Source organism: Arvicanthis niloticus, chromosome 1, assembly GCF_011762505.2.
Source record: "Arvicanthis niloticus isolate mArvNil1 chromosome 1, mArvNil1.pat.X, whole genome shotgun sequence".
In the NCBI taxonomy this organism is placed as follows: domain Eukaryota; kingdom Metazoa; phylum Chordata; class Mammalia; order Rodentia; family Muridae; genus Arvicanthis; species Arvicanthis niloticus.
In genome coordinates, this window is record NC_047658.1 from 16,566,003 (window position 1) to 16,580,850 (window position 14,848).

The window sequence follows — 14,848 nt, forward strand, 5'->3', positions numbered from 1 at the left end:
CCGGTAAGTGGGGCCCATCAACAGACAAGGTCCTCGGAAGGAGGCGGCATTTGTTAAGGTCCTCGGAAGGAGGCGGCATTTGTTAAGGTCCTCGGAAGGAGGTGAATAAAAGTGAAAGTCCAAGAGGGATCCTTTTCTTAGCTGTGGTTTTGGTGCGCCGCGAGCGAGCGTAGCCACTAAAATGGGGACCTCGCCGTCTTGCCCAGTGAAGGTAGCTCTTCATGAGCTTCTTGATAGTAAGGGCTTGAAATTTAAAGATCGAGCTTTGGCTCAATTTCTTAGCGAGGTGGAAGCGGTGGCTCCGTGGTTTGCAGTGTCAGGAAACCTGTCATTAGCCTGCTGGGATAAGTTAGGAAGGGATCTGGACCGAGCATGGGAGGAGGGTACTCTACAGGACAAAAAGGGAAAGACCGGGGTGCGAGGGATCTGGAGGGTTATTCGAACCTGCTTGACTAGTGAGGAGTGTGTTCCTGCCATTCAAGCAACAACGGAGGCGTTAGAGCAAGTGAAAGAGATGCGGTCAGAGACTCGATCTACCAACTCAAGACAGTCAAAAGAGAGAGAAAAGGGAGAGTTACCAGGGCTATACCCAAGCCTGAAGTCAGGGTCAGAGGATAGCTCAGAGGATGAAATAGAAAAATTAGAAGAGGCAGTACAAGGGCTGCTAGCTAAGATGGAGGATATTATAGCCAAAAGGAAGAAGAAGCCACCTAGCAAGAAAAAAGTGGAAGCAGGGTGGGACAGGGCAGACAGGATAGAACCGAGTGCGCCGCCGCCTTATGCGGAACAAGAAGGTGCACAGGGCTGGACAGCTCCAAAGTCATCCTGTACGTTTTGTCCCAAGACCTGGCGGGAGGCGGCAGCCGCCTTCCCTGTCTTTGAGGATGTTAATCATGTGAGGTCTTATGAGCCCCTAGAATTTAAGATTCTCAAAAATTTATCTGAGTCTGTGCAGACATATGGTGTCAATGCCTCTTTTACTCAGGCACAGATAGAAAGGCTTACTAACTCAGCCATGACACCGACAGACTGGATGTCTCTTGTGAAGGCCTGCCTGTCCATGGGACAATACCTTGATTGGAAGTCCTTATATACAGAATTTGCTCAACAGCAGGCTCGAGAAAATGCAGCTCAAGGTCAGGCTGCATGGAGCCTTGATATGTTAATGGGGCAGGGCCAATGGCTGAACAATCAGACAGCATATCCACCACAAGTATATGCACAGATAAATGCTATGGCAGTGAAAGCATGGAAGGCCTTACCAAATAAAGGGGAAGTATCAGGTAATCTGACAAAGATTGTCCAAGGGTCTACAGAGCCTTTCTCAGATTTTGTAGCCAGAATGATGGAGGCTGCAGGCAGAATATTTGGGGATCCTGATACCGCTATGCCCCTGATACAACAGCTCATATTTGAGCAGTGTACTAGAGAGTGCCGACAAGCAATAACTCCATGGAAGTCTAAAGGTTTGACAGCCTGGATGAAGGCATGCAGGGAATTGGGCGGTCCTCTCTCTAATACTGGCTTAGCAGCTGCAGTGGTACAGGGGATAGTGCAGCATTCTAAAAGCAAAACCAAAGCTCCTGGAGCTTGCTTTTCCTGTGGTAGGCAAGGACATTTGAAACGTCAGTGTCCTGATAAAGGAAAAGGGGCCACGACACGTCCTCCTGGGCTATGTCCTAGATGCAGGAAAGGTAATCATTGGGCAAATGAATGCAGGTCAGTGAAAGATATCAATGGACAACCTCTTGGACAGATAAATACTTATCCTGTTTCAAAAAACGGGATGCAGGGCCCCAGGCCTCAGGGCCCTCGAATATATGGGGCCATGGAAGATCAGAGCAGTCCAGAGAGCAACTTGCCCAATATGAAACCCCGAGGAGGGCCACAGCGGGCTCTGCAGGGTTGGACCTCCACTGCACCGCCAGAGTCGTATTAACACCACAAATGGGAGTGCAGCTTATCCCTACAGATTTTAAGGGGCCTCTTCCTTCGGGATCAGTAGGATTATTAATTGGTAGATCATCATCAGCCCTGAAAAGATTAGTCATTCATCCAGGAGTTATCGATCCTGACTATGAAGGAGAGGTAAAAATTTTAGTCTCCTCCCCTAGGGGAGTTTCGGCAATATCTCCAGGAGACCGAATTGCACAACTTCTCATTTTGCCCAGCCTGCATGATATGTTTCCTTCTAGAGACCAAAAAAGAGGAAATCGAGGATTTGGATCCACAGGAGTAGATTCTGTGTTCCTTAGCCTCGATATGGATCAACGCCCTTTAGTGGAGCTTCAGGTAAATGGCAAGGCAATCTTAGGATTGCTGGATACTGGAGCGGACCGCAGCATTGTGGCCTTAAAGAATTGGCCTAAAGGCTGGCCTGTTCAATCATCCTCACAAACATTGCAAGGGTTAGGTTATGCCAAGACCCCGGACATGAGTGCAAGAGAGCTCCCTTGGAAAGATCATGAAGGACATGGAGGCCGTTTTCAGCCTTATGTGTTGGAACTGCCTGTCAGCCTTTGGGGAAGAGATCTTTTGAAAGACATGAATTATCGCCTTACTAATGAAGGGTATTCCTTGCCTTCTCAAAGGATGATGCAGGACATGGGGTGGTATCCCTCTAAGGGCTTAGGAGAAAATGTCCCAAGGAATGATAGAAAGGGCCTGGGTTTTTCCTAGGGGCCACTGAGGAAGGCATTCCCATAATCTGGAAGACAGAGGATCCAGTGTGGGTTCCTCAGTGGCCATTATCCTCTGAAAAGTTACAAGCTGCCACACAATTAGTTCAAGAGCAACTCTCTTTGGGGCATATTAAACCATCAGTATCACCTTGGAATACGCCTATTTTTGTAATTAAAAAGAGGTCTGGAAAGTGGAGATTATTACATGATCTGCGTGCTATTAATCAACAAATGCAGATCATGGGCCCCGTGCAAAGGGGATTGCCATTGTTATCGGCATTGCCTGCTTCTTGGCCTATAATAGTTATTGATATAAAGGATTGCTTTTTTTCTATTCCATTATGTGCCCAAGATAGTGAACGTTTTGCCTTTACTGTTCCATCCTGTAATCATGAAGAACCAGATCAGCGGTATGAATGGGTGGTTCTGCCCCAAGGGATGGCAAATAGTCCAACTATGTGTCAGTTATTTGTAGGAAAAGCCATTGAACCATTGAGAAGAGAGTTTCCAAAAATGAGGTGCATTCATTATATGGATGACATTTTGTTGGCTGCTGCGAATGAAAAGGTACTGGAATTGGCTTTTGGAAAATTAATTTTATTATTAGAGAGTAAAAGATTGTATATTGCCCCAGAGAAAGTACAGAGAGATCAGGTAGTGAATTATCTTGGAGCCAGGATACATAATATGAAAGTTGTACCACAAAAGGTTGAAATTAGGAAAGATCATTTAACAACTTTAAATGACTTTCAAAAATTATTGGGAGATATTAATTGGATACGAGGTTATGTAAATTTGCCAAATTATGAATTAAAGCCCCTATATAATATTTTAATTGGTGATTCTGCTTTGGACTCTCCCCGCCAATTAACTCCAGAAGCTAGATTGGCCCTTATTAAAGTTGAGGAAAAGTTGCAGGGTGCCTTTTTACAGAGATACAAAGAAGGGCAATTAATTATGTTGTGTATTTTGGCCACATATCAGCAACCCTCTGGGGTGTTATGGCAGGAAGGCCCATTATTATGGATTTATTCACATGTTTCTCCAAGCAAAGCCATTGAGCATTATCCAACAGCTGTTGCCACTTTGGCCATGCATGGTATTCAACAATGTGTGCAATTTTTTGGAGTTGTACCAGGAAGCTTAATTATTCCCTATTCCATTCAACAAGTTAAAGTATTATGTGCCACAATAGATGATTGGGCAATATTAAAATGTAGTTATGATGGTGATATTGATAATCATTATCCCAAACATCCCCTTTTGTCCTTTTTTAAGGAACATCCTGTTGTTTTTCCAAAGATTACAGCTAGTGCTCCCCTTAAGGGGGCATCTAACATATTTACAGATGGATCAAAAACTGGCTGTGGAGCCTATATGGTAGAGGGTCAGAAACCAGTTTTATGTCAGTTTCAAATCACTTCTCCTCAAATCGTTGAATTGAAAATAGTGATAGAGGTCTTTAAACAATGTAATTTCCCCTTTAATTTGCTTTCAGATTTGCATTATGTGGTTAATGCAGTTAAAGTTTTGGAATTGGCTGGTCCCATTAAAAATACCAGTACAGTGTGTAATTTATTGAAACAACTACAAATGTTGATTTGGCAGAGACAACATCATTTTTATGTCTGCCATATTAGGGCTCATACAAATTTACCTGGTTCGTTGAGTGCTGGGAATGCCGTAGCAGATGCTTGGACCAGAATGGAATGTATATTTTTAAATTCTGCCGTTGATCAAGCTGTTCAATTTCATAAAGATTTCCATGTTAATGCTAAGACATTACAGCAAAAATTTCACTTGACTCGAGCTGATGCCAGACAAGTAGTTCTTAATTGTCCTCAATGTGTGATTTTTCACCACCCCCCAGGTGTGGGAGTCAATCCCAGAGGACTTTTACCTTTGAAAATCTGGCAAATGGATGTGACTCATCTTGCTGAGTTTGGAACATTGAGATATGTTCATGTTTCGGTGGATACTTGCTCTGGCATTATTCATGCAACTCCTTTGAGTGGAGAAAAGGCACGCCATGTCATAAATCATTGCTTAGAGGCCTGGGCTGCGTGGGGGAAGCCACAGCAGCTTAAAACTGATAATGGCCCAGCATATACAGCTCAGCAATTTATGAGCTTCTGTAAACAGATGGATATATATCTTAAACATGGATTGCCCTATAATCCCCAAGGGCAAGGCATTGTAGAACGTGCACATCGCACCCTTAAAGAAAGTCTGCAAAAACAGAAAGGGGGAATTGGCTATGGCCACACCCCAAAAGAAAGATTATCCCTTGCCTTATTTACTTTAAATTTTTTGCAACTAGATGTGGACGGCCGCTCGGCAGCGGAGCGTCATGCCACCTGGAAGCCTGTAGCTCAAGGCCTTGTTAAATGGAAGGATGTGCTTACAGGCCTATGGTGTGGCCCGGATCCAGTGTTGGCCTGGTCCCGAGGCTCTGTTTGCGTTTTTCCGCAGGACCGTGAAGATCCGGTGTGGGTACCAGAACGTTTGGTCCGCCGGTGCAATGTTGCTGATTCTCCTGCTTCTGCTGCCTCTGGTGAATCCTGTGATGACGGAATTGCGATGGGGGATCCTATCAGCATTCCTGATGCCAATGCCCATAAGGCATGATGCTCAAGTATTTATATTAATGTATAATCAAACAGCTGCCACAATAACAAGTAGATACCCTTTGGCAGTTGGCTCAATTGGGACGTGAATGGAAAATGACAGACCTTTGCATTATAATAATATGTCCAGAGATGCCAATTTATCTATACAATTATCTCAGTGATTGCTAGGAAATTGGTCAAGGAGGTTTGATTCCCTCATGCAGGAGTTTCGTGTGTCCATCACCATGGTGAATTCGACCAGAATGGATCTATCATTGGCAGATGGCTTGATCCTGCAAGCAGTTCAACATCTGAAAGAGTATGCGGGGATAGGAGTGTTAGCAGTTGCCCTAGTGGGTGTCTGTCTGCTCTGCTTGTTTTGTCTCTGTCATATGGCTAGATCTCAAAGACGAGGGAGAGCCTTGGTGGTGCATGCCTTTCAAGCCATTGAGGCTGGTGTCTCACCTCAAGCTTGGCTGACGGCTTTGAAGCAGTAACTCTCTATAACCCCTTATATTCAGGATTGGACAGCCCTTGTACCCCTGGAGACTTGTGATCTCATTGCACATGGGATGGGTGTCCTATCTGTTTGTGTAGACCTCAGCTCTTGCACCTGGTGGGTTTGACCCATTGCACCCAGTAGAGTGAGTGTTCTAGTCTTAGCTGCTTGCTTTCGATCGTGAGCTCCTACGGAATGGAGCCTGCTTGATCAAGCAATGCTTGCTTTTGCAGTAAATAAAAAAAGGGGGAGATGTGGAAAGCTTCTGCTGCGCCCTAAAGATGGTGCCTACTGCCTTAGCCCTCTTGGGGGAAGAAGTCCTTATTTGGTGAGGAGGTTGCACTTTGCCGGTAGCCTGATCTCTCGTCATGAGTGTGAACCTATGGTGGAGCAAAACGTAGTATGGGCTGATGGGCAGTCCACTGGAGGCTACTTAAGCTGCACTCACGGGAGGCACGGGGGCACACCCCTTGATCTTGTAACTGAAAGGCAATTCCTGAGTAAAACTGTCTCTGGAAGGAACTGGTGTGCTAGTCTTTCTTCCCTGCTGGTCAGGGTGGTCGGCGCGGCACAAGCTGGCTTTAAAATAACCAATTATAATACAGGTAAGGTGGGCAAATCTCTCTGATATTCTATAATACCAGAATCTATACACTTACTTTCAGGAAAGCCAGAGATTCATGGTAAAACTATTCTTTAAAGTAATAATTTGAAAACAATAGAAAAAACAGAAAAAGAGCAAATTTATCATGAAAATATTTATTGAGTGTGACTAAATTGAAATAATGACAAGAATAGAAGCAAACTATTCAGTCCTTGGGGGTAATAACATATTTAGGTGGAAGGAAAGAGATAGATACAAAGTAATTCAGCCAAATATTATAAAAATTTGCTAGCCATTGCTCAAACCCTACCGCATTCTTAGCTCCTCTGTCTTCTGCAATGTGCAAATGTTTCTTCAGCAGAAGCATTTTTCTCTGGAGGACTCAGTCTTACACAGAATGTAATTACCCAGGAAATTTGAATTTCATGCAGTCCACTGTTTCACTAATTGTTACCCAAAGTGAGAGATAGCTCTTTAGAATATCCTTACTCTTCCCAGGGAAGCAGGTTATGATTAATGAATGGGAGGGGACTGTCAGGGAAGGAGCACAGTGCTCTTACTGGAAGCTACATTGTAGTTGCCAAGAATAAGGAAAGAGTGTAAGATGTGGAGGGGCTGACCCACCACAGCTAAGTGGATGCAGAGAGCACCATTGGAGTCAGCTTGTGCTCAAGTACACCCTGAGCATCACCCTCTAGTCTTTTGATCCTTTGGCTTTCAAATCCAAAGCTCTCCCCTTCATAGTTCATCCATACCTTGCACAGCTCTTTGCAATGGCATGATTGCTCCAGTCTCACTTCTGTTTAAGTCTCAGGATCTCCTGATGTCCTCCTAACAGAATTTTACAGGCTTCAGAGAAGCAGAATACCAACCTGTTCAGACAAGTCAGTCTTCATGTCTGCAAATTTCTTTCCTCTCCTCATGGAAGACATAAACTCCAGCAGGGATACAAGTTACATGTGTCCTTATTGGCTCCCACTGCTGTCTTCTTACCACATTTGAGATAAACTGTCTTGTGGCATTGGTCAAGTGCTCAGCCACTTTTTAAGACTTGTCAGTTTCCCTCCTGATCTTTCTTTTCACTCTTTTTCATTTTGTAGAGATTTAGACTCTGAAACATCTTTAAAGTGCCAAGGCCTCAGATACTTCTGAAGCAAGCAATCTTATATCTCTTCCAGGTCATCAGGGCATAATAAAGAGTAACATAATGTTTGAATATGTTGTTGACACTTGTCAGATTTATTCCCCTGAATAATTTTCTGTAATTTAATGTAAATGTGTTGGCTAAATATCAAATCCTTTATCGTCATAGATTCATTCACTGTGAGTTTTATCAGCACTCAAAACTACTGTGAAGTGCAAAGTCTTTAACAGATTGATAACATCAAAGGTTTTTCTCTTGATGATGCCACAAAGTGCAAAACTTTATCACACTGACTATATTTATAGGGTTCATCTGCAGTATTAATTTGCTCTTGATTTCAAAGATTACACACAAAGGCTTTACCACATTGCTTATTCAAAGGGTTTCTCTCTAGTATGTGTTCTTTTATGTATTCGGAGATAACTATGTTGTGAAAAAGCTTTACCACATTCATTACATTTGTAGGGTTTCTCAGCAGTATGTGTGCTTTTATGTATTTGAAGACTACCATATTGTGCAAAGGCTTTATCACATTGATTACATCTGTAAGGTTTCTCTCCAGTATGAATTCTTTCATGAATTTGAAGATGACTCTGACGTGCAAAAGCTTTACGACACTGATTACATTCATAAGGTTTCTCTCCACTATGTGTTCTTTTATGTATTCTGAGATGACCTTGTTGTGAAAAGGCTTTATCACATTGATCACATTTGTAGGGTTTCTCTCCAGTATGTGTTCGTTTATGTATTTGGAGAGTATTGTGCCTCCTAAAGGCTTTACCACATTGATTACATTCATAGGGTTTCTCTGCAGTATGTGTCCTTTTATGTATTCGGAGAGTACTATGACTTGCAAAGGCTTTACCACATTGATTACATTCATAGGGTTTCTCTCCAGTATGTGTTCTTTTATGTATTCGGAGACTACTGTGACATATATAGGACTTACCACATTGATTACATTCATAGGGTTTCTCTCTAGTATGTGTTCTTTTATGTATTTGTAGAGAACTGCCTTGTGAAAAGGCTTTATCACACTGATTACATTTGTAGGGCTTCTCTCCAGTATGTGTTCGTTTATGTATTTGGAGATGACTGTGAGATGCAAAGGCTTGACCACATTGATTACATTCATAGGGTTTCTCTCCAGTATGTGTTCTTTTATGTAATCGGAGATTACCTTGACATGCAAAGGCTTGACCACATTGATTACATTCATAAGGTTTCTCTCCAGTATGTGTTCTTTTATGTATTCGGAGATTACTGTGACATGCAAAGGCTTTACCACATTGATTACATTGATGGGGTTTCTCTCCACTATGAATTCTTTTATGCTTTCGAAGGTAACTACGATGTGCAAAGGCTTTACCACACTGATTGCATTCATAAGGTTTCTCTCCAGTATGAATTCTTTCATGCCTTTGAAGGTGACTGTGATGTGCAAAGGCTTTACCATGTTGAATATCTTCATTGGGTTTCTCTCCAGTATGAATTCGGTGATGGTTTTGAGGATGACTGTGATATGCAAATGCTTTATCACATTGAGTATATACAGGTTTTTCTCCAGTATGGCGTTTTTCATGCCTGAAAAGATAATCAAAACATGTGAAAGCTTTACTGCATTCATCACACTGATAAATATTTTTATCTCTATGAGTGAGTTTTACAGTGTGTTCTAATTGTAAAGTAGAATCGGATCTAAGGTTTTCAAATTTTGTTTAGATTCATGGAGTTCCCACTCATTATGGGTTAGTTGTGTGTCTTTGAAGATACATGTAATATTAAAAACATTTATTACATGGCTCACATTTATAACATCCTTTTTCTATATGAGATTTTTTTTTCATATTTGAGAGAACTGGAAGAACTCAAAGCTTTACCATGCTAATTAAATTAATAAATTTCCCTATAGTGTGAGTCATGTGGTTGTATCCCCAATGAAGTTGGAAAACAAATTAATTGTAAACTTTTCCCACATTCAGAAAGTCTATTCAAAATGGGGAATAATACATATCTTCTGAGTCTACTGGAAGAGAGATACACTGCTTCTTTTAATATCCCTATGTTCACATGGTTTGGATCCATTGTGACCATATACCTATTAAAAGAAGAACAACAAATGAAAGAATAACAAATTTTTGCATTTCCATAATTTGACTTTTTGTTCTTTAGATACGTGGTACAGACATTAAGGATTCTCAACAACAACATTCTTGACTCTCATGAACTGTCCACTTCACTAAACTTAATACTATAAGTACAGAAGTAATGCCAGCTTTATTATGAAATAGTTGCTTATTAGAGGCTTTGGACATAAACTTAGCACCTATTCAATGTGTATACCTTCCACAATGTCTAAGTTGTATGAGAATAAACAGATAAGCAGTTCTCCAACATAGCACTAAGGGGCTGATTCAAATGGTAATACCTGCTAAGGCATTTGTTCCCTGTCTTCTTAAATGACTTGTAAACACAAATCAAATACCTGACATTGAGGTACATGATTTTATGAAAATTTAATAATTATTGATACCCTTAAAGTCAGTTTTTTTTACACTGTTGTTTTCTTTAGATTTTTCTTAACAGGCATATTCCTATCAGTTTACACCTAAAAATTACCTTCCATGTCTTCTAGAACCTTGAAAATGGTCAATATTACGGTCTTCCCAACTGTAACCTAAAATAGAGTACCAGAAAAATGTATGATATATTATTGAAAATCTGGCAAAACTGAGGTTGCTATCTTTAGTGAACCTTAGAACTGTGCTTGGTATATTCATCTTATTCTTCCTTATTCTCATTTGAAATTACAAAAAAGCATCAGTAATACAGAAACAGTTGCCTGCTTATTTTAAAATACCAAAGAAAAATTCACTATCTTACCTATAGCAGTGAGGTTCCTGTAGGTTTCCAGCATCACCTCCTTGTAGAGTTTCTTCTGGGAAGGATCCAGCAAAGCCCACTCTTCTCCAGTGAAGTTTACATGCACATCATCATAGGTCATTCCATTCTAAAATATCCCATACAAGTTTAAAATAAAAAGTATGCTACTGACAACACTGTAACTGTATGCTTCATTGGCAATATATTTACATAATCCTGTTGCTTCTTTGACTTATTTCCTGATGCAGAAGTTCTAATGTAATCACTAAGCCATTTTAGATGGAAACTAAATGATGAGTTTTACCTCTGTCAGTTCTGAGTTCTTTGAATGGGATATTGCCTTGCAAGAAAAATCCCAATTAACAAGCACAGAGACAAGCAAACAGATGAAAAGTACTAAGCAAACAGAGAAATGGTATGAACAATTACTAAGTACAAAAAAGATGGTTAACCTAGGTGTATTGGCTTATGCCTCTAATCCCTGTACACTGAAGGCAGAAGTAGAGGTATTTCATTGATATGGGTACCAAGATGGTCTGTACAACAAGTTCTAGGAGAGCCAGTGGTCTCCCCTACAAAATAAAAAAAACAATAAAAAAGATAGAAAGAACTCAGAGATTCCTCCAAGAAATTGAACATTCACCATTCACTCCAGTTCTGTATTCATTTTCCAGAAACTCAAAGTGCCCCAGTTTGAACTGTAACATAAATAGGATCTTACAAAAAGGCACTAAATGTTTAAACAGTAACAAATAAACAGATGACAAATATAAGCAATGTAAATGTAGATCATGAATAAGAAACATAGGGCAGAAGAGATTGCTCCCCAGTGACGAGCTCTTGCTGGTCATGCTAATAATTGGGCTCGATTGCCAGTGCTTACATTTGGGCTCACAACTATCCATTAGTCATAGTTCAGGTCTTCTGAAGCCTGTTTCTGACTGCTCTGAGGAACTGCCACACATGAGATGCATATTCATGTATACAGGCAAAATATTCATACTCATTCAAAAAAAAAAAAAAAAGACCAAGTATAAAGACTATCACAAACTTACAATCTAATGACTCAGTAGGCTTTGGTAATATTAATGTCACAAATCATGAATACATGCTATCCTGAGAAAGAGAATATACCCTGCCAAATTTCAAAATTCAAGATGTGGATGAAGATCAGTAGAACAACATATTCTTGATGTGTACAAAAATCTACCATTCCACGTCCATCAGCCAATAATATAAAAACAAAAAATACCAGGCATCTTGGTCCACATTTAATCCCAGAACTCTATAGGCAGAGGCAGAAGGATCTCTAAAGCCTGCCTGGTCTACATAGCTACTTTAAGGTCAACCAGGGCTACACAGAGAAACTTCATCTTCAAAACCAAAAGCAACACAATTAAAAACATAAGAACATCAGCCTATCAAAATAGGTTAGCATGGAATAGCAACTGCCTCTACTGTATGTTAGATGAATTAGGGATTGAGTCTATAGTGGTGAAGGCATGACTGTAAGAGATGGAAACTGATCAGGTTCAACAACAACACAATAGATGCAAAGTACAGGAAATGGGTTGAATCTATAGACACTTAAATTCCATCCTCAAGAAGGAATCTAGAAAGGTTGCTTCTACGAAAGCTACTATCAGGTCCCCAAAGAAACACACAAAGGAGAGGCAAGTGTCATCCCATGTTGAAAATGCATTTAGTTCAACTTCAGTGATCTCAATAGTGTACAACAGCCCATACACTGTTCAAATGTCCAAAGTCTTCTTCTGACACTCAAAACAATGTCTTAATTGCCACATATTATAATAATCAGAAAACCAGATACACTTTCCAACATAAAATAGCTCAGTTTTTCTCTACAGTACACATTTTGCATTTATTTCTGCCCCATTTATTGCTTTTCTTCACTGTAATCCTGAAAGAGTCACTAGTAACAACCATTCAATAGTGTCAGGGTTTCTTCTAAGAAATTATCTCATTATTTTATTTGTTTTTTAATTCTACCTACTCAATATCTTAGGGCATGGGCAGAATTTTTAAAAAAAAGATTTTGGACCAAAGTATCACACAGATAATATGCAACTAAGGTTTTCTGTTTTTTGTTTTTTGTTTTTTAGTTTATTTTTAACTGAAATCTTATGGCTTCGACTTCCTTTGTATTACTCACGACACTCCAATCTTCCAGGTCCTAAAAAAAAAAAAAACACCTTAGCAAGCTCTGTGTACTGCTATACATGCCTTTTGCCAGCTAACGTTCCGATATTTTCCACATTCCTCCAAATAAGAACAGGTTATGTCCAGCAGCAACATCACATTTTGCTCACCATTTTTTGCTCTAATTTGCATCTTTGCTGCTGTGATTAAATCCTCTAACCAAAACCATCTCAAGAAATAAACGGATTTTTGGGATGGTTCTGTCAGATCACAGTTCATCATTTTGGGAGCTTAGGTTAAAAACCCAAGCTAGAAAATGAACGCAAAAACCATGGAAGAATATTTTTTCCTGGCTTGCTCCCTTGCTTGGTTGCTGCCTTATGGTCAGCTAGCTCTCTTACCTAGGCCAGGCCCACTTGCTTAAGGATATTGCCACTCTCAGTGGAAGAGACTTCCCACATCAATCATCACTTAACACAATCTGTCACAGACATAGCAACCAAACATTCTGATGGGGATATGTCCTCAGTTGAGGCTCCCTCAGATGAGTGACATTCTGAAATATTAAGAACTAAAGCTAATGATGAAAAAGTTTTTAAAACCCCAAAATTTGTTAACTGTATCAATCATGTAAGTAGCAAAAACCTAAACACTGATGATTATAGCAAATGGAAAACACAGATATACCAAGAAATGAAAAGAGGCAAGCCTTTAGGTTCAAGAAGAAAAACTTAAATTGTTTATCCCAGAAAGTCCCCAAACTAACAAAGACTTTAGAAGCTCATAATATAATATAGTACATTGTCATAAGAAAAAAAATTGTGAAAGTCTAAATAACAATATCTGTTGTTGGAATTATTTAAAAAGATCGGCATCTTCCCACACTATACTGCGCACACCACATGGCTCCAGTGGGGTGTTTCTCATCTCAGCAGATTATCTGGCCTGGAACTCCCGAGTTCCCTTGGCAGGTCACTGCCACGCCAGCCCCATGCAATGACCACCTACCTCATGGTTAGATGTCACAATACCCAGTAACACGGTAAAATCAAAATTCATGAAGCTTATAATTAAGCAGTCAGATTTATGTATCAATAAATTCTCAATTCACAAGATTCCCACACAATAATTTCAGAGCCAATAGATAATGATACATGCTGCCCACCTAGAACAGACATGTTACCCCAATTATTCTATCCCTATATGATATTATATCTAACTGTGCCTATTTAAAGCAATGCTGGACCTGAATCATCCTGTTCTTCCTCCATCTTGCTTCCTTTTCCTCTACCTGTCTCCTCCATCCTGTCCCTGCAACCCTTAGCTCCACCTCCCTCTTCCCTGTCCATTCACAGGGCTCCTGCTCAACTAATACTTAAATTAAGTGGGCAGGAAAAATCCTGCCACAGCTATCATTATATTATAATGAATAAAATCACTCAACATAGAAGGAAACACAAAGACAGACCTATGAATATAACATAGTCCTTTAAAGAAGTGCAGGAGTATACTCAAAATCAAAAATCAAAGAAATCACTGGCCATCACTCATCCTGTGCACTCTGCTTCTTTCCTTTACCAATAACAGAAAATGGATTGGGAAAGAAGGACTATCCCAATTGGAGAGATTCAACCCCAGCATAAAATGATCCAATATTGCAGAAATAGTTTTAACTATTAAAAGTATATATCTTATGACAAAGAAAAGGATGTCTGTTAGGGTTACTTATAAGCCATTTTCTTCCCTATGATTGATAAATGAACATAAATCTACACCTATGTGAGAAAATGCAAACTTTTAAAAAGTAAATTAAACAAGTAGATTTTTAAAGAAACAATGTGTTAGTGCTATATACCTAAATAGTTTGTTTTACACTGTTTTATAAGTCATATATAAGCACTTTTGAAAGCAAGTCTATCCCAATTTCTATCCTTATATTTGTGTGTGTAAGAGAGAATGTATTCTATTGTGTGTACAGGTGACACACCAGAAAAGAAAGGGTCAGATTTCCTGGAGCAGGAGTAGCAGGTGTTAATGAGCTTCCCAAATTTGATTGAGTGTTGTTTAATGAACTCAAGTCAAACCAAAAAAGAATATTTGCTGAATGACCTGCTCAGCCCACATAATACAGTTTATCCAATAAGTCTTTCACAGATTAACAAAAAAATTCTAAATATATACACAGTAAATATATAAGCCCTGGGAATCGGATGCCTCAGTATTAAGACACTGGGTTGAGGACCAAGTAGGAGGCCTCCAGACCTTTGC

The 14,848-nt window shown here is 40.0% G+C and overlaps 1 protein-coding gene across 2 annotated transcripts in view; it reads right to left on the reverse strand.

Annotated features, from left to right (window-relative positions):
- Nucleotides 1-14,848, reverse strand: part of LOC117710279 (uncharacterized) — an 84,879-nt gene that overhangs the window by 53,289 nt on the left and 16,742 nt on the right. The window contains exons 3-6 of one of the 2 annotated variants that reach the window (XM_076932681.1): nt 12,594-12,614; nt 10,421-10,547; nt 10,157-10,214; nt 7,935-9,121 (exon numbers count right to left, since the gene is read on the reverse strand). In XM_076932681.1, coding sequence (XP_076788796.1) covers nt 7,935-9,121; nt 10,157-10,214; nt 10,421-10,547; nt 12,594-12,614 — 1,393 coding nt within the window. Of the gene's footprint in view, nt 1-6,532; nt 9,122-10,156; nt 10,215-10,420; nt 10,548-12,593; nt 12,615-14,848 lie in introns of those variants that run through there. The other variant, XM_034505029.2, reaches the window with a different exon arrangement.